Source organism: Alosa alosa, chromosome 18, assembly GCF_017589495.1.
Source record: "Alosa alosa isolate M-15738 ecotype Scorff River chromosome 18, AALO_Geno_1.1, whole genome shotgun sequence".
In the NCBI taxonomy this organism is placed as follows: Eukaryota; Metazoa; Chordata; class Actinopteri; order Clupeiformes; family Clupeidae; genus Alosa; species Alosa alosa.
In genome coordinates this window covers 23,497,290-23,516,595 of record NC_063206.1, presented here as the reverse complement: position 1 = coordinate 23,516,595, position 19,306 = coordinate 23,497,290, and the positions used below count along the sequence as shown (strand labels likewise).

The 19,306-nt window shown below is 41.6% G+C and overlaps 2 protein-coding genes across 4 annotated transcripts in view; both read right to left on the bottom strand.

Annotated features, from left to right (window-relative positions):
- LOC125311636 (SLX4 interacting protein) overlaps positions 1-4,856 on the bottom strand; it is a 49,467-nt gene extending 44,611 nt beyond the window's left edge. The window contains exons 1-2 of one of the 2 annotated variants that reach the window (XM_048269890.1): positions 4,774-4,856; positions 4,106-4,158 (exon numbers count right to left, since the gene is read on the bottom strand). In XM_048269890.1, coding sequence (XP_048125847.1) covers positions 4,106-4,129 — 24 coding nt within the window. In that variant the 5' untranslated portion in view covers positions 4,130-4,158; positions 4,774-4,856. Of the gene's footprint in view, positions 1-4,105; positions 4,159-4,466; positions 4,537-4,773 lie in introns of those variants that run through there. The other variant, XM_048269891.1, reaches the window with a different exon arrangement.
- Positions 4,857-5,451: 595 nt separating this feature from the next.
- cfap36 (cilia and flagella associated protein 36) lies at positions 5,452-18,323 on the bottom strand. Of its 2 annotated transcripts, XM_048270511.1 has the most exons (11): positions 18,010-18,323; positions 17,262-17,326; positions 16,530-16,631; positions 14,335-14,449; positions 13,794-13,881; positions 9,749-9,923; positions 8,656-8,770; positions 7,898-8,067; positions 6,992-7,150; positions 6,371-6,457; positions 5,452-6,172 (listed from the first exon to the last, which is right to left on the bottom strand). In XM_048270511.1, the coding sequence occupies exons 1-11, from the start codon at positions 18,110-18,112 to the stop codon at positions 6,089-6,091; spliced, it is 1,263 nt and encodes a 420-aa protein (XP_048126468.1). In that variant the 5' UTR covers positions 18,113-18,323; the 3' UTR covers positions 5,452-6,088. The 2 variants fall into 2 exon arrangements, with proteins under 2 accessions (XP_048126468.1, XP_048126469.1); XM_048270512.1 differs by lacking the exon at positions 6,371-6,457 and having other exon boundaries at positions 18,010-18,322.
- Positions 18,324-19,306: the final 983 nt, after the last annotated feature.

Genomic DNA, 19,306 nt, shown 5'->3' with positions numbered 1-19,306 from the left:
ACATTGCACAGCTGTTCTCGGCTAGGACTTTTACAAGTATTACAAGTTAGTTTACCATCAAAATGACTTTGAAGCTGTTATGTTAAGGTAAAAAACTTGCATAAGAGCCTTTAACAACGTCAAGTATCAAGGCCCTCATGTTCCTTAAGAAGGCCACTCACTAAGCATGTTCTTTTCTATTCCTGCATTTGGTCATACTCTAGAGATTGGCTTTTTTGGGGTTATATGGAGTGTGCAAGTGCTGGCCAAGAAGAACAGTTCCAGAGCACTGCCATTCAATCCCCAATCCCTTTATCCAGCTGTGCTTGGTGTGTGTTGTTGCAGCACAAATTGGGTGGTTCTCAAAGAGCACAAAGTGACTCAACTCAACCCTCACCGAATCTGGTGATCGCCAAAACACCTACATCTAATTCCCATGGCCAGCCAAAAAACACTACACTACAACAACAACTATCCTGCAGACACACCCTCGGCAGCAATAACAGGTAACTAAACTACAATAAACTCTCCAAGCTAAGTTCTCTCTCACACACACACACACACACACACACACGGGCTGTTGATAAATGTGTTGGTCTGTTTTCTGGCTGTAATCAGTAAGCACATAAACAGTGAGGCGGTAGGCTGGGGTTCGGCTCGACCCCTTTCCCTTTTTCTCTCTTTTCTTGGCCGCGCAGACAGCAGCTCTGCTCTGCATCACCCGCAGTTCCCAAGACACTCGTTACCTTCTCTTATCTCTCGCTTTCTCTCTCTCTCTCTGTCTCTGTCTGAATCGCTTTCCTCTCTTTTGCTGTCCAGCTCCTCCTCCTGAGTCTGTTTGTCTAACTCTCTGTCTCCCATACCAGACTTCAAATATTCAAAAACTCTCTCTCTCCTGCTCTCCCTCTTTCTCCTTCCCTCTCTTTCTCGCTCTCACCCTCCCTCTCTCTCTCTCGCTATCCCTCTCTCTCTCCGAGGCTCTTAATCAGGCTCCACTCCCTTCTTTTTGTCCTCCTCCTTAACTTAACCCTCAACACCTCCTGCCACCCATCCTTCCTACCGAGGTCTGCGTTCAGTTTTGAGGGTTAGAGTGCGGTCCTCCAGCACCCTCACTGCCCCCTTTACCATTTCAATCACTCTCCCCTGAGAACCAGACGCCCCCCCACCCCCACTCACCCCCTCTCGTACACTCAGCCACAGGGGCTAACACTAACCAGCCGCAGATGTTTACACAGGCAGACGTGGGTGAGGTGGTGGGCCAGTAGATGAGGTTTGCTTTCTCTCAATAAAGTAACACTAACCCACCAACCACCCGCCACTGACCCCAACCCCGACCACCACCACCACCACCACACCACACCACACCACTGCGGCACCTTCACAGACTCTTTCTGCACCTCCCTGAAGCTCCAACACTGATGGGCAGAGGGAAGGGACGGCCAACGGGAGCTTTTATTTTAGTCTGTTTTATCCAGCGTGGTACATTCTGGGCAGACCAAGCCAATTTTCTGTTTACTATACATGGTCTGGCCGTACAGTATGTACTACACCAATTCTGGCTCCAAAAAGTATGTACTACCCAGACTCTGGATCCAAAAAGTGCATACTACGCAGACTCTGGATCCAAAAAGTAGGCTCCAATTTCGCCAATATGACCTGCTTACTTTGGGTTTATCATGGGAAGAACACCATGTACATCTGTCCATTGTTTTTGATTTCTGAAAAGTTCCATGCCACCTGCAAGTAGGTTGTGGGTTCATTGGCATTTTTGAACGGGGTGAATCATCTGACAATCCCTCCCTTTAATTTCTTTTTTGTGTCTTCTAAATTCAGAGAACTCATGCATAAATGGCATTCACAGAAGAGCAAGATGAGACAGGAATTCTGCTTGCCAACTCTTGGTGAACGTCCCTTAGTCATGGGCGTCATATGCGTGTAAATAGTGACCGTGAGAGAGGGAGCCATGCCCTGAGAAAGAGGATGACGGCGTACTCAAAATCAGCCTCATTAGGAGGTACTAATACAGCAGGTCAACAGCCGCAGTCCCTGGAGGACCGAGGTCTCTGATGCCTATCATCATATCTGCCCGCCCCCTCCTCATCCTCTTCCTGCTTTTTCTTCCTCTTCTACCTCGCAGAGGCAGGCATCTGATTGCCTTCACCACCCAGTGTGGTTCGTGTCATTTCCTGACGACATGTGCACATTAAAGTCATAAGCATAACTCGGTACGAGTTTCCAAAGATGACAAAACATTTCCTCACTTTTTGGTCATAGGAGGATATGTGGAGGACCACCACAGAGTGTGTGTGGTCTGAGATGTGGAGAAAGGGGGTGGGAATGGTATTTGGTGGTGGGAGTGTGGATTGTGTGTGTGTGTGGGGGGGGCTGATTACTTCTTGAGCGAGAATAACCTAGGCAAGAGAACAGAGCAGAAACATCTGTCATGGAGCCATGCACTTAAAATTCTTACATAAAAACAAGGAGCTGCAGACTCCTATCAGCTCCTATGCCAGATGGACAGCAGAGAATGAGAGAGAGAGAGAAAAGAGACAGAGAGAGAACAAGAGGGACAGCAGAGAATGGGAAAGAAAGAGAAACAGAGAGAGAGAGAGAGAACAAGAGGGAGAAAGAAAAGAGAGAACATGAGAGAAAGGACCTAACAAGAGAGAAAAGAGAGAGAGAGAGAACAAGAGGGACAGCAGAGATCGAGACAAAAAGAAACAGAGAGGGAGAGATAGAGGACACAAAAAGAGAGAAAAGAGACAGGGAGAGTACAAGAGGGAGAAAGAAAAGAGATAACAAGAGAGGGAGAAAGGACACGAGAGAAAAGAGACAGAGAGAAAGAGGAGACAACACGAGAAAAGAGACAGAGCACAAGAAGGAGAAAGAGAGAGACAGAGGAAGAGAGAAAAGAGAGAGAGAAAGGTTGGATGATGTTTAATATGGAGCAGATTGCTGCTCCACTCGTGTCAGCTACCTATGTCTTCAGAGACGTCACACACCACTGAAGCCGAGGGTGGGGTGGTCACTATGAGTATATGCATGTGTGTGTGCGGACAGGAGGGTACTGAAAAATGGCAGACCCCCAGAACAGCCCACCAAGATGAGGCAGTTCTACGGAACACACACACATGAATAAAAAAAAAAGATAACAAAAAAACTGTTCTGAGATACTCTTCTGCTGTCAGGCCCACCATGCTCGCTAACTGACCAAAAGGGGATTACGCTATGTCTAAATCTCCTCCCTTTAATTAAAGTAATGTACCTTGAGTGAGAGCGCTTCAGTGGGAATACAGAAAGCAAGCTCGTTCCAAAGGAGTTCATACCCTCTCTTGGCTGGACTAGACTGGGGTTGGGCTGAGGAGGGGGAGAGGGACAGGAGAGTACTGTATGTATGGTCAGTCTGTAAGGGAATCAGTAACGGTGGTTTGGATTTCTACCGGCTGAGTTAAGCAGATTGTTTTGTGGTTTTGGTGTTGTGATCATGTCAGTGGCTGCCTTACTGTGGGGGCAAGAAACTGACCTGGAAACAACAAGGCAGTTATGCTTATACTATGTACTGATCCATAGTTGGAGGGTGAATAAGAAAGAAAGTCCCACAAGTTAGACTCTGGCCTGTGGGACACCCTTGGCATTAACATGGATGTCTAGAATCCTGGGTCAAATCCTTCAGTAGATGAAACATCAACAGTGAGAAAGACCTGGGGCTTTCCCAGAACTTAATGCAAACATCTGATGCACATTATGCCTGACATTCATTCCACTGGACTTCGGCTGAAGAGTTACAGCCATCCTCTAGTCCCAGAGCCAGTTAGCCAGTATGGAGGGAAGGAGAAAGACAGTTTGCTTTAGTTCTGAAAAAACATTACACAGCTGAGTATCTATTTTAACAAGTATGCTTTAAGCGATGAAAGCAACTTGCATGTCTTTCAGTTAATGTTTAAAGATGTAATGGGTCATTTTTTTAAGTAGGAAAATGGATCTGGAGAGCCTGCAACTCATGCCAATGAGTGACCTACAACGTTGAAAATGAGTGGACATCTCCCTCTAGTGTCTAAAGACATGTATAGCCATTTGTATTATTGTATTATTTTTGCTGAAATGAGTGATAACTTCTTTTCCATACCTTTATGACAAACTTGTTCGACATTCTGAGATGGCATGTGTTGTGCAAGGTACCTGTAGATATAAAACAAAAACGCAAACGTGTAAGGTAAACGTTACAGTCGCTTACACGTATACAGTGGCACCCTCTCCTTCAGTCGTAAAAATAGCTTTACGCTGGTTTTCTCGGAAAGACTAACCTTAAAGTTACACTAATATGAGTTTGGTAGCATATACATGAACTAATGTTAAAACCACACCATGTCAGCGAAGCCGCCCAGATTATCATAATTTACGTTCCTCCAACAAGGATTTGCTTTGTTGAGTAGTAGGCTACTAGCATTAAGTTATGTTATCTGGCGACACAACACATCATCGGTTACCTGCGAGGACTGTAAGTGGGCTACACTTCTAGAAAATTGTCTCGTGTTTGCCACAAAGACAAGGGACTCGTGGTGACACAAAACCACAACATTACAGTACACGCAAGACTACTGCTGCTGACTGACATGTTACCATTAGCTCTCAGCTCGCTAATTGACACAACCCGTGCGTGAATAAACTCGTTTTTTATTGAAAGGTTTCTGATGAAACCAGGTGTCCTCATATTATTCGTACAGTACTACATTGTAAAACACGGCTAAACATGTAGAGTGAGAGTACGGATCAGTGAGCACGAGAATGACATACCGCTAGATTTTTCCGCCACTGGAAGATTTGATTTCTGAGAAGGTGGAGCAATGCAATTGCGTCACATCCGGGTACACCCCCTCATCATCCATCAGTCCTGAAGATGCGTATGACACATAGTAAAGCCTCCAGGGGGTATTCCTATGTGGTTTAGTGACAAACCTGGGTAAGTTAACTCAGAGTAAGGGGTAAACCTCCTAATAGAAGAGCTATATGGCTTCATTCTCCAAACAAAACAATGCCATAGGGCTCCTGCTGTAGGAGGTTTACCACTTACCCTGAGTTAACTTACCTAGGTTTGTTACTAAACCTCATACTTGGAATGCCCCCCTGGTCACACTATTTGTAATGTGATGTCCGAAGGTAAAGATAAGTGGGGTTGTTTGCATCCAGCTTGATTTAATACCCCAATACAGATAATGTAACATCAACAATATAATAATATAATAATATTTTCAACTGAGAAATAATGTAATTGAAAAATGGGGTAGTTCAGGAGTAGCAGCAAACCAGGCAAGTAAGCAAACAGGTGGGTGGTTAATTATACAAATACACATTGCACAGACATTGGACTTCTTTTATCACATGTGAAAAGAAAGTGGAGATTTTATGAGTGGCAACCCCCTCCAGCTGTTATCGTTTAAAAATAGAAATGTACAAAACACAAATGATTCAGAATTATAGCCAAAGAGTAACTATTCTTTATTTGCATATCACAGATGTGCAATTTGAATGACAATACATAATTGCGTCCCCAAGACAATGAACTCAAGACATGATGCTTACCTTACCAACACGGTATAGTCAAACCAGAATATACAATATTTACAAAAAACAACTTAAACAACTTACAGCATTACTCAATGACAGCACATATGCAGATCAGGCCACCAAATCAAAACAAACACATGGCAGCACTTAGACTTAATGTTATTGTATCCCTCAGTGTGTGTGAGCCTGAAGACTGCATATAACAGGCCAGCTATGAACGACATGTGACATAGATTTGCTATATCAGAGGAATGAAGACATATGCCTACTGATGAACAGTATCCAGTATCGATCCTTGGTTGAATTCATATACTACTTTCATACTTTTGCAAAATGAAAAAAGGGAGTATATAAAATTATTTAACATAGCATTAGCATATATGTTTTACATAGATAGAATGCATAATTTAAATTACATCTACATAAATACCAGTTTTGAAATGCTGTAGTTTAATGGCAATCTCCTCCAGTCTCCTGGTGTATTTGTAGTTCATTTCAAAACAATAATCTCTCAGTGGCCAAGAAGGGCTACGGAATGGAGGAGCTACTTCTTGATGACCTCTTCTTTTAATTTTTCGGCTAGGTGTTTCCGTTTCTGTAACTTCTTTCTTTCCTCTACTGATATTTCCTGCATATGAAGGAACAAAAAACATATTTCAGACATTATGTTATCAGTAGGGAAAGAAGATAATTAGTAAGGATGGATTAACAATGTCAATGTCTATGGAAGTCTCTATTAGTTCTTTACGAGAAGTTAATTAAGAGAAGTCTATGCTACAGTGGGTTAAATCTACAAAACACAAATGTCCTGGATTACAACCGTCACCTTTGGCTTTTGGTCCCCTTGAGGAGCGCCCCCTGGCTGTGAGGAGGTGCCATTACTAGCACTCACAGTCTTTTTGGGGACACTCTCCTTAGGTATGCATTTGAGTCAAGAAAAGGCATACAAACATATATCCATCACCTAGAGGTATTCTTCATGAATCAGTACACATGGTAAATGTAAACATTTGTATCTAACTTGATAAGATCGAATTACAACTGCATTTATGAATGAAAAAAGATAACACATGTGTCATTAAGGTAGAGATGAATGTCAAATTAAAAGTGTGCATAGAAGCACTAAGTGTTAAATAAAAATTTGCACTCTTGGTCTCCCCATGCTAATATTTTTCTCAAGACATGATTCTTTCTAATACAATAGGCCAACCTTTAGCATGATCCAAAGTGCAAACATCCATGGGTCAGCTCAATGCTCTCACACCCACGACAGCTTTATTTCATGCGTGAGACATTTCGCTTGTAACCCGACTTTGCACTTTGTCCATCATTTCAATTGGGACTCAAAACATAGGAAAACAGAGGCTTTACAGAAATGATATCCCAGTGTGTGTAGTCTGAGTGCTCTGTGCCTGTGGGTTCCCATGGTGACGCAGTGGAGACTCACCTGTGTGCTGGGTGCAGCAGTGGGGGCAGCCAGCGGCTCCTCGGGTCGGGTCTGTTTGGGCCGCTGCTGCTCCTTCTTCAGGGCCTGCAGCTTGTCGCGCTGCTGTCTCAGATACAGCGCCCTCTGCTGGAGCTGCTCCTGCTGGGATGCCGACAACTCCTGGAAACACACATACAAACACCCACACACACCCACACCCCCACACACACACTTTACTGGGCCATGCTGATAACTCCTGGAATCACACACACACTTTACTAATGTCTCATGCCTGTAACACTATTTCTTGAGTAAAAAAGTGTTTCATGTACAACCTTTGTGTGGCAATTCAGGTTAGTAAAGTTCAGCATGTTTCAGTGTGCTCTACTCTACTGTAGGAACTTTGAAACGACTTTCATTACTTCAAAATGTTCCAATAAAAATATATATATAAATTGGAGCCAGAGTGTGCGACATTCTCTTCTGAAACATAATGTTATGACCTAGGAGTAAGGCCACAACAAAAGAGGGAGTTATGAGGTTGGATCTTTAACTAAAATATAGATTTATTAACCAAATTAACCAAATAACAATCAAACAAACAGTGTGCGGTGGGTCAAAGTCAGTCATCAGTAATGTATGGATGTTGTGTGTTTGAAATGTGTCTGAGTGCAGTGTTGCATGTCCAAAACCCAAGTACGAATGGCCCTCCCAAGGGGAGAGGAAGCAGTCCTCTTATCTGGACTCCAGTGTACAGGTGCAGCTCATCAACTTGTTAAATCCTGAGCACACCTGAAAACAAGTAGGCCTAGACAACAAGCAGAAGGCCTAACAGGCCGTCACAATAACCATAGGCCTGAGCTTGAGTGAACACCACACCAATGGCTGTCCCGGAGCCTGAGTCTAGTCCAGTTTGAAGCGACTGACCGTAAATGGCTTAGAGATACCAGCTTCCTTCCGAGCCTCCTCCAGCCAGCTCTCGGCTGCCTGGCTGTTGCTGTTGCTGCTGCTCTTCTCTTTGGGCGAGACAGGAGCCTCTGTGCCCTTCACCGGGGCTCTCACAGCAGGGAGAGTCTTTCCATCAGTACTCCCTTTCCCTACAGGAAGAAGGACAGGAAATCAAAATCTCTTAACCAGGCAGTAGTGAGGATCAGAGAGCAAACAGGTGGTATTGGCAGGTAGTATTGCACAGGTAGTACAACAACACCAAAGACATCGGTTTGACTCCCTGATGAAGGCTTGTTTGCCGAAACGCGTCAGTTTTTTAAAGGTTTAAATGTAACCAAGCCAATAAATAAAGGCTTTTTAACCTTTGATAATTGAAAGTGCCTTGGAATTCCCTGTTTTTTTTCTCATCTACTTTTTCCCATCCAAAGAGCACCTCAAACAAACAAATTTGAGTCCAGGAAGCGACATCTTTTGAACACCAAAGACATGAAGCAATACCACACAAGCACACAAAGTGCTTTTTCACAACATTTCTGCTATGCCTGCGTATTTGGACAAAAATACTGGGACTACTTTACTTAAAAGGGTGTCAAATATCTACTAAATTTGTCAAAACACCCCTCATACACATAGCAATGAAATCAAATGTGAAAGCCTGACGTAAGATGTTTTTTGAGTAACTCAACCCTAACAAAACCAAAAATGGGAGCAGAAGGAGCCAGAGGGGATTTGGTTACCTGCGGGCGGTTTGGCAGGGTTGGCGGCACCTGTCTTGGCTGGACTCTTCTGGGCCTTATCTCCTTGTGCAGACGCCACTATCTTCTCCTCTTTCTTTGCTGCGGTGTTGCTTGTCTGAAAGTAGGTGATTTGCATGTACAAAGTTACCGCTCCAAGAACACTGCCAAATGTGAACTCACACGAGGGAGACGAGGGACTGCTGGTGGCGTACCTGGTACACATAGAGACCTGTAAGTGTGTCAGGGCTTAAAGCTGCAACTGCAACTACTATGGGCTAAACTGTGTTCCCACAACCAACCTCTCACCCAGAAACTTGTTCCTAAAGCCTCCATCCAAACTTTTACACTGTATGGAGCGACCCAACTCCAGTGGCACTGAGTGGCACAGAATGGGTGCGTGCCAATAAAGTGTATACAGCTCAGTATCATCAGTTTTCAACTCCACCCTTTCATGGAAATGCAGTAGATTCAGGCACAGCTGCACCAAGCCTGCAGCTCCATATGTATAGGCTAAGGGCTATTTTCTATCTTCTACGTCACATAGTTTGATAAGTTAAATAATATCCACAAAAACAAGCAGCTTGATGAAATGTCTGCCACATTTGCTTAGCCAAGTCACTGTCAATGACAGCTTAGGATGTCCTTTTGACATACAGTATGTAATATCTCAACACTCATTACAGTCACTTGGAGAAGCATACCAATATCACTTGGCAACAAACTTAGTTATTCACAACTTAATCACAGCCTTCATCTATGATTGATTATTGTGGAAGAGGGATAATTCCAATCCACTTGAGCATAGCACAAACTCCACTGTCTTTGTATATGTGTGTGTGTCTCATACCAAAAAGGGAAGAGCACAGGGTGCTCATTTCTAGCCTAGCACACAAACAAATCAGTTCATCAGCCAAATACCTTGGTTGGAATCTTTTTCACTTTGAATACCAACAGCCGTTTTTGATTAGCTTTGAGCACTAACACCAAATAATCTTTTTTGAGCGATGATTTCCGAGGGAGAAATAAGTGGACATGAGTTGAGCTTTGCTGGTTTTGTTGGCGTTATTGACCTATTTATATTAGTTATACTGACCTTGCTGACGCTGTTGGCCGACAGTGAGGGGGACGAGAGGGACAAGTCCTGGTGAGGACCGGTGTCAGTTCCGTTGGGCACAGACAGGATAGAGCAACTGCTGGACGTGGTTCCAAGTTCCTCCTCCAACTGAGTCCGGCGAGCCATCTCCATGTCGTACTCCTCCTTTGACCTCCTGCGGTTTGGGAATATATAGATAATTTACAGATTTTATGCATTCACGCATTCATAACTATGTATAGTTATATTCGTTTTCTAGTGGACAGAAATGTCAATTTAGGCAGCTGCAGCATCTGTACCACCTTCGGATCCAAGTGCCTACAGGGGCCTGGGTTCGAATCCACCATTTCCCAATCCCATCCCATCTCTCTCTACCCCTTCACTTCTACAGTATTTATCACCCAGAGAAGAAAATACTCTTTTCTGATTGGCTGGTGGGGTGGCTATTAATTCTGAGAAGATCTAGTAAAAAAAGTTTAATCACCGTTCCATATCAATGCTTATGAATAGTTACTATAACAACCATAGTAGGACGACGGTTGATCCAGGAAGCAGGCTTCGCAACAATGGAATCAACTGTAAACAAACTAACTGTCCATAGTATCGTTGTTATAGGGCCAAAGAAAGTTGTACAACAAACTGAACAAGTCGGCTTCTTTTTAAATGGAACCGCTTGTTTCCATTGTGTGCTATGAAGGCATGACTATTGCCTATAGTGGCAACCGGGTGATAAGCGGGATAACAGACTTCAATGTGTCCTGTTATGCAGAATTAATGGGCGCTTGGGCGCTTCGCGTCGCCCTCGTCCATTAATTCCGTATCACAGGATACCTCGGCGGCCGTTATCCCTTACATATCCTATACTATACTGGGGTTCTAGAACATCATACCATTCTCAAACTGGAAAGAGGTAAAGAGGAAACATGAAAGATTATCCTGTTTATATTACTGAAAAAGGTCCTAAACAATACCTTTACAACAACATTGGAAACAGCTTGTGCACTCATATTGAGTGGAGGCTTAGAACTCCGCCGAGACATTATTTCCATCGAACAGGTCACCTCGAAGGCCGTTTTCCCACTTATCTCCCGTTTGTATTTATCTCCCGTATATTAGAATATAATTTTATCTATGACTTTCTTTAAATTTAGGAATCATGCGCATGAACTACATAAAAACATGAACTACAAAATAACCTATTACAGCTACCGTTACACTTCTCTCTCATCTATTTTGTACATCGTTTTTTTTATATCTTTTCCGCTGCCCATGATTTGTCAATCAACCGTTAATTAGGCTACTTTACTACGATCCTGTTGTTATGGTTACCATTCATAAGCGCATTGATATGGAACAGTGATTAATTTTTTTTGGAACTACTTCAAAGGTAGCCTGTTGTACAAAGTTAATGGCCACGCATTCAGCCAATCAGAGAAGAGAATCCCATTGTTAAGGGAGATAAATTAATTTAAATGCTGGGCAAAATGCAAAGTCTAAAAAGTCTTACTAAGGATTGGTAAAAACTACACAAAATCTATTTGCAAATATAATGCCATTGTCGCAATTACAATGGCTATGTCACAATGCTGATGAAGGTTGGACCCAAATGCAGGACAACACTCTGTTCAAATCAAATGCAGGACAATAATCTCGATTATCTGCTCAAACAAGGCTTTACTCACTTAAGAGCACAGGAGAAACACAGGAACAGAGGAACCACATGACATACTACAAACTCCAAAACAGTCCAAAACAAAACAAAACAAACCCCAAACCGTGACATCCTAAGCACAAACATTGGTGGGTCAGCTGCAACGCCCCATGATGCCGTTAGTTCATGCATGAGAACTGTGCTCATAGACTTCACACTTTGGCCAGCTTTTCAATTAGGGCCCCCAAACTATTTTTGTTGGCTACTGCTACCTGGATGCCTCTGAAATGTGTCAGAGATGGAACCCAGAATATAGACTCAGTGTAAATCCCCATAAAATGCATAACCTACACTACACACCTCTCAAAGATCCACTGCAGGCCCATCACACACATTGCAATCTCTGTAGCACAGGACAATACACTATTACTAAATTGCCCTCTGGGTGCAAATACAGGCCGGGTACCCACACACCCACTGCTGAACTAAATAGGATAACCTGCAGACGGAAACACATGCTTGTCCTCGCCCTTTGCCCCCTGTTGTTGTGGTCTGTACATGTTGAGCACTAGTACAGTGTGCTACTGTTTGGGTGCTGTGTTGATGAGTCACTGTTGTGTGTTCTCTTGCAGTCTACTGCTGATTGCATTATGCAAACGTAAGTTATTCTGTCTGACAAAAGACAAAAGAATCCACCCTCAAACTAGCCAATTATCTAACTAACTAGGGATACATGTCATTTGTTCAGTTGACACTTTATTAATTTAACCTACAGTGCAATACAAAAACCCTTAATTAACTTTAAAACATCTGTTCCAAAACATTTATTCAACATGCAGAGACCTGTTATTTTCAGGGTTGGGCCAGAGGTCATCTATCGTTTCTGCTTGTTAAACCAGAGAGGGTACAAACCCTTTCCAACTTGCTTTAATTTGAAAATAACAACGAATTTCATAAGAATGCAAACCACAAAGCCATGGGCAAAGTCCTGTATTGTAGCTGTGAATCAAAATTGGTTGGGCTGCTTGTTAAGAAAACTACTTGCGTTACTTGTATAACTGGTTGCTATTAATTAGTTATTCATGATAACGGAAATAAATGAGAAATTAAAGACTTACTCAGTCCATAAACAGCACTAGCAAACGATCCTGTCCACCACCCTTTCACAATTAATAATAACTCCACCCAGTCTCAACCCAATGTGTGCTTTTGGAAGAAAAACACACTGTAATTTAGGTAAGGCTGACAGTACATTATGTGTCGTTTAGGTGAAACTAAATTAAGTCTAAATTAAATCTGTGTCATCTTCAGTAATAACAATATATTTAGTAATGGCAACATATGAGTTGAGGTATGTTCAGTGTATGTTTATGGTTATTGTCATTATTTATTTAATATATAAATATCAAGCGTGCTAGCAATCAAGCTAAAAGCCCAGGCTGCTAACTCTCTGACTAGCACATAAATACAAACATAAATACAATATACTATCAACAGCAAACTGCAATGACATAAGCTGATGCAATACTGGAGTCCAGTTGGTCCACTGGACTACATTCTGTCTGCTGGCAAGAAAGTCAAAACCTCTAAAAATAGCCTCACATCGCTGATGGATGCAAACTGGTTTAATTAGGAGCACTGGCATGAACTCAAGGCCTTCACCCTTTTGAAAGCCACTATGATCCTTTAATTGAACTGATTACTGTCTTACTAAATCCACCAATCACAATCGCTTATCCGACATGGGGCAGGCTTTATATGATGACAGATAGAGCAGTGTATTCAACACAACCAATGGCTGTGCTTATGGCGACTAGGTTAAACAGATATGGATGTGTGTTTTCTTTGGAATTGAGTAAACAACTGCATTTAAAAACGTTGTTTACAAGAAAGATTTGATTGCTGCACTTCTGAAACAATTTGGTAAGAGTCAATGAAGCCTTTCCAGACCCACTCTCAATCTCAACTGAAATTTGAGAGGCGGTCTGGTGTTAACCAAGCTAATGATGGTGTATTACATGCACGAGAATATTGGGGAGCATTGCAGCATTGTTACACTGGGTCTTGTGGCTTCTAAAACTTGACAGCAATAACTGCAAAGTGCAGTTTTAGAAGTTCGGTGTCCTTGGATGCAGCGTCTTGTGACTTGTGGAAGCTATACTTAGCTAATCACAACAGATAGCTCCTGTGCCAGGTCTTTGTGCCAACTGTGTCTTTTTCTGCCCACTCAGCTTACGGCTCCTGACTAAGACTATTGTTCCCGTCACAGGGAGGGTAAGGCAAGGCCACTACAGTGTCCCTAGAAAGACAAAAAGGATAACCCCTCAAAAAGAGAAATGGCTTGTATTCTGTGATGTTGAAGTATGATGGTCAGAGGTCATAGGTGTTACTCACTTGAGCACCTCCTGTAAAATCTTCATCTCCTGTTGTTCCAGCTCGCTCATAACATCCTCTCCATCCATCAAACACTCTGGCAGGGCACCTGACAACGTTAATTAAACGCATTCATTAAGCCCGACACCCTCATCAAATATTTAGCATGTTTGATGTTAATGGTTCACACGGCACTCATTATGCTGATAATATGTACCCTTAAGTATTCAGGTTCAGTACGCAGAGCCAGATTGCATGGACATGTGACACACCTGACAACGCTTAATCAACCTGGCTAATGCAGCGTATAATCTGGTCATTGTGAAACATATAGACCTAGCTGTTAAAACTTGACATGAAATAAAGGATTTGTATAGCATACAGCTGTGAGCTTACTCACTGTAAAATAGCTCTGTTTTTAGTATAAAAACACATGTAGCAAAAATCTTTCATGTGTGTATGTAGTGTGTATGTAGTGTGTGTGTGTGTGTGTGTGTGTGTGTGTGTGTGTGTGTGTGTGTGTGTGTGTGTTGTGTAAGTGTTGGTAGGCAGATAGAGGTACCATTCCTCTCTTTTATCACACGCAAGGCCTGCAGCTGAAGCTCCATATTCTTTTGTACCATCAGGGATCGAAACATCTGGAAGTCATCTGTAGCCAGAACCGGATGGAATACACTCTATAAGAAGGACAAGGTATTACTTACTGACAAAAGGCTACAAATAATAAACCATCCAAAATATTATTCTTGTGAAACATATGAACTGTATGATATGGCTATTGCTTATTGTGCAAAACATGTGAGTAATAGTGCATTGGTAAAATTATCCCTTTTCATCAACCTCATACTAGCAGTGAGCCATATGTAACATAACATATCCTCAGCATAAAAAGAAAACTCAAAAACTTTTTCTTACTCAAATGAACTCAACAGTTAATTATCTAGCAAATGCTTTTATCAAAGTGACTTGCGAGATGCATACAACAGAGAGAATCTCAATGTTACACAATGTGAATAATCCTAATCCTATAGTGGACTATTCTACTTATGTGCTATGAAGCTACACTAACATTGACTAGTAAGTGGTCCAAGTCAGATGCATAAGTGTTAAGCGATTCTTATGTTCATCTGAAATGACATGCTCATATGCTAGTAATTCACAGTTGCAAATATCTTCTTGTATTCATCTCTGGATGAGTACAAGAAAACTACAAACTAAAAATTATATTGTCCAGAAGTTAATGTGGGAAAATAGGAAGTTGTGGACGCAATTATGGAAGTTATGGATGCAATATGCTCATTTTAGTGGTGCAAACAATTCCCATTTGTAGATAACTACTACAAATAACTACTCGTCTCTATTGAATTGTTTTGTTTGTTTGTTATTGTGTTTCCCTGCCTTCCTACTATGTAAAGCGACCTTGGGTTTGAGAAAGGCGCTATATAAAATAAACGTATTATTATTATTTTTACAAACTAAAATTATAAACAATACTGCTGAGAGTGCAGTCTGAATGGGCTGTAATTATTCTGCCCCAATATAATATCTTACAATATCCTCTAGCCTGCTATACGCTCCACTCAGTTCAGCTGTCTGTCTTTGAACAGACAGTTGAAAGGGGGTCAAACCATTCTTTCCTCTTGGCATCTAAGACCTAGATTCACGGCTTCCTGGTGCCTTAATCACAAGTGCACGCTTATTCTACCTCAGGTAGAAGCCAGGTACGGCTGGGACTAGGGATTTCTCTCTGGCAGGAGTAAGTCCCTGAAAGCATTTGCTTTACTTGTGTAACCCAATTCAGCAGATTCGCTAATCTCCACATAAACTGGCCATACCTGACATACTGAAAAAGTGACCCTTCCAGACAGGTAAATGGTTTGCCATCTAAAAGCATGCATATGTCACCACCAGTGAATGAGATGTTTGTGCTGTCTTTCAATCTCTGGATCAAGCCCATGGACAAAAAACTAAAAACTCTTCAAGGTTGCCATGATAGCAAAGTTAAAGTCAGCATATGGCTGTCTACTTCCCAGGCATTCAGAAAGTTAGCAATGGGGCCTGTACAGACTTGCCTGTGTAGCGCAGACTTGGGACATTAAGATAGAAGGATTTGCTAATTGTTTATATAACCAACCCAGATCTCCATCCTGACTTCACCATGCCAGGTACTTGGGCTGCTAATATAATTAGAAGAAGACCCAGCAAAGCCCCATACTCACACAATGAATAAACTAATCCCCTACTTGGACGTATATGAACCATGTTTCCACAAAGACCTAGCCATGTCTGGACATAATGCTGTTTGCTCATGGTTAGGACATGTTTATTGACTGTGAAGACCAAAAAGGTACACTTTAGATAAAATGCTGATGTTTTATTTATTGTTTTTACACATCTGGCGCGAGTAAATGGTGGTCAAGATGTTTCTGTGTTTCCAATGAGCTTGTAATAACAATGTTGGCCAAATTACTATAAATTACCATCTGTTGTTTTAATGAACCCAAAAAATAATGGGGCATGGCTCAGCACTATTTTTGTTAATCAGCTCATACAGAATTATTATTATAAATCATTAATAGATAATCTTATCTTATCTAATCTTATCTTATCATTAAATGTGCTACTACTGTTATAATATGTGCTGTAATAATAGGTAAAAGGTTAGTGTTAGTGCACCTCAGAGTTAGTGCACCTTGTGTTTGTTAATTGTAAAACTTCTATCAATTTGGTCAACACTGCATATAAAAAACTACTTACCTGCAATGTTTTGGATTTTGCAAAAGGAGAAGCGCATGCTTCCACAAACTGCTGCTCATTGATGCCCACTTCTTGCATGTAGCTTTCTAGCAACTTCTCCACCTGATTAAAGGTGTAAATACTCAAGTTACTTGTTGGTTACAAGCTAGATAAATGATTTACTACAAATTGACACATTTGACACAAACTGCAATCAAATCAGTCTCATCATCACATATTCTAAGTGACATCAGTAATTCAATCTTGGTTTCTATCACAATTGTTTTGTAGAACAACATAACTTACATAAAAGTGTATATTTTCAGTGTGATTAATAGATTATCACCAAGATCTCCAATTGCAGTCACATGGAGAAGATTGCCAAACGGCTAGCCGACTACTCCAAAGGCTCTACTTATGCATGGGCTCTTTGGCTGGACACACTGCATGCACTTATTCAATTAACTGCCTTGAATATTGATGAGGGATTATTGATTAAGGGAATGTGCATTTACAGTATACGGCATGATGCCACAAAGCCACTGTCAGGCACAATTCAAGGTCCATGCAAGGTTTCTGTGTTTGAGAGCATCTAAAATTGTCAAGTGTCTGTCTAAACACTTGCAATGCATACAGGGAAAGCCTGCGGGGAGGCTGAGCGAGTTTAATAATAAACAAATATGTTGCCTTATGATAGTTATTACAGCCATGTAACAGAACAGTGACGCCCCAATGAGTCTCCATATTACCCACCAATTCTTTGTATTGCTGGTGTATTTCTGTGTAAGTCAATTTGTTTTCATCTTCATCATCAAACACTTAAAGAAAACAAAAATATATAAAGTCAGGATTAAATACCATCACCATAACGTTAATCAAATCATGCTATACATGCTGTTATGGTCGATAGACTTGTCAGTTTTTCACCTTAACCTATTTAGCTGGCAAAAGAAAAGAGAGATTTCATTATAAGTTGAGGCTAGTTTTATATTAAGCTGTTGGTATGCATATTCGTTGCTTTCAAAGTGTTTCAGTTATAATCTATATAAAATAGCCACCAACTTCAAAAAGGCTAGAACGCTAGCGCTTGGCTAAGATGCAACACTCACTCAGTGCTGTGATGTAACATTAGGCTAGCTGCTAATGGATCAAGCATGCATTGAATTCCCAAATGTTAGCTGATGAGCTGACAAGCTCAACAATGTGAACGTTTGCGTTGATAATCTGCCTGATATCTAACGTTACATAAGATTTACTTTGCTGGCCATTCATCAGAGAAAACTGAGCGACAAACGCAAAGACTTTAACAACATTGCTAGCTAGCGATAGCTATACACCTAGCAACCACTTCCACACAGAATATAAAGTACAGTAGCGTCACAGCCAGACAGCTAACTTAAACCGCTTTCTGCATAATCCTGATAGTTAGTCAGCTATCAAACTAAAATGCATCAATACACGGAGAATATAGACTGTTTACAATGGTGAAATTGAACTGTACCTGTGCACTTATTTTCCATAAAGTCGGTAACTGGTATCACCCATTCTGGACTTCCAAGGTATCCAACAATGCTCTCCAAGACCCATTCGCTATCCTCGGCCATGTTAGTAACATCGACTGGTGTTGTTCTTTACTAGTGAAGTTTTAACCCACGATGGCACCGTTCCTCACAATTTAGACTAAATACCTCCTACATTTGTTGTCATTCGGAATGTAAACAGTCCCACACACCCCTTTTCGGCCATATGAAATTCCTCCAGGACTGAAAAAGTGCGCATACATGAAGTTCGAACTGCCCGGATGAATGACACATAATCTGTATCCATGGCAACTCGTCAGGGGCGTTCCCTATCAGAAAAGATCTTGATGCTCGGCTCTTACCTGCCCCTACTGGAGGCGTGGCACACCAGAGCTGAGATTGAAAATCTGCTTTGAAAACATGTAACTATAGGCTAATGTCAGTGGGCTTTTGTAGCCAACAACAAAACAAAGAAGGAATTAGATTATGTCGAAAAGGAAGTTGTCAGATCTAGGGAAGATTTAGGCTCAAAAACAATTTCACCACATTTAGCTACACATTTTTCTGCAGACATAGGCTAAAATTCCAATTTATTCTGATTATCAGCATAAATGTAGCCTAGCCTATCAAAAGTTCAGAAGTAAATTATCTATGCGGAATTTTCACCATGTAGGCCTTGGTAAACACTGTAAAATGTTGACACCTTGTTAGCAGGTAGGTTTACTCTTTCTGCCTACCTGCAGAGCGGAATAATAATTCTAAGGGATGAACAGACGTTCAGACGTTTGTCTCTTCAGCCATCAATCTCGTGGCATTGTTTATTGCAGAACTGCGCACAACATGCATACAGCTCTCCGTGAGAGTCAAGGCCTAACATTTTTATTAAGTAGTGGTGTCATCAGTCATACGTGACTCCATACATTTGGCGCAACAGCGCCTCCTCTTGGTCAATTACAGTTACATGCATTCATTCACTTATCCACTCTCAACACACCTTTTGTTCAACACTTGCTAAGCTCCTGGACTCCACCATATGAACCATATGAGCTCACAATTAAAGCTTGCTTGCTGAAATGTTTTACAGGAATGCTTCATGAAGAAGTAGGCCTAGGCTACACATCTCTTCCTCTCCCACATGCATGCACACGCACGCACGCACACACACACACTTAATAAATGAAAAGAAGACATTTATCATTTGATTTTTTTCTTTATTAATACAAATCCAAGAGTATGGATGCATTAGTGTGTTTGACAATCAATAGCCTATGCATTCAA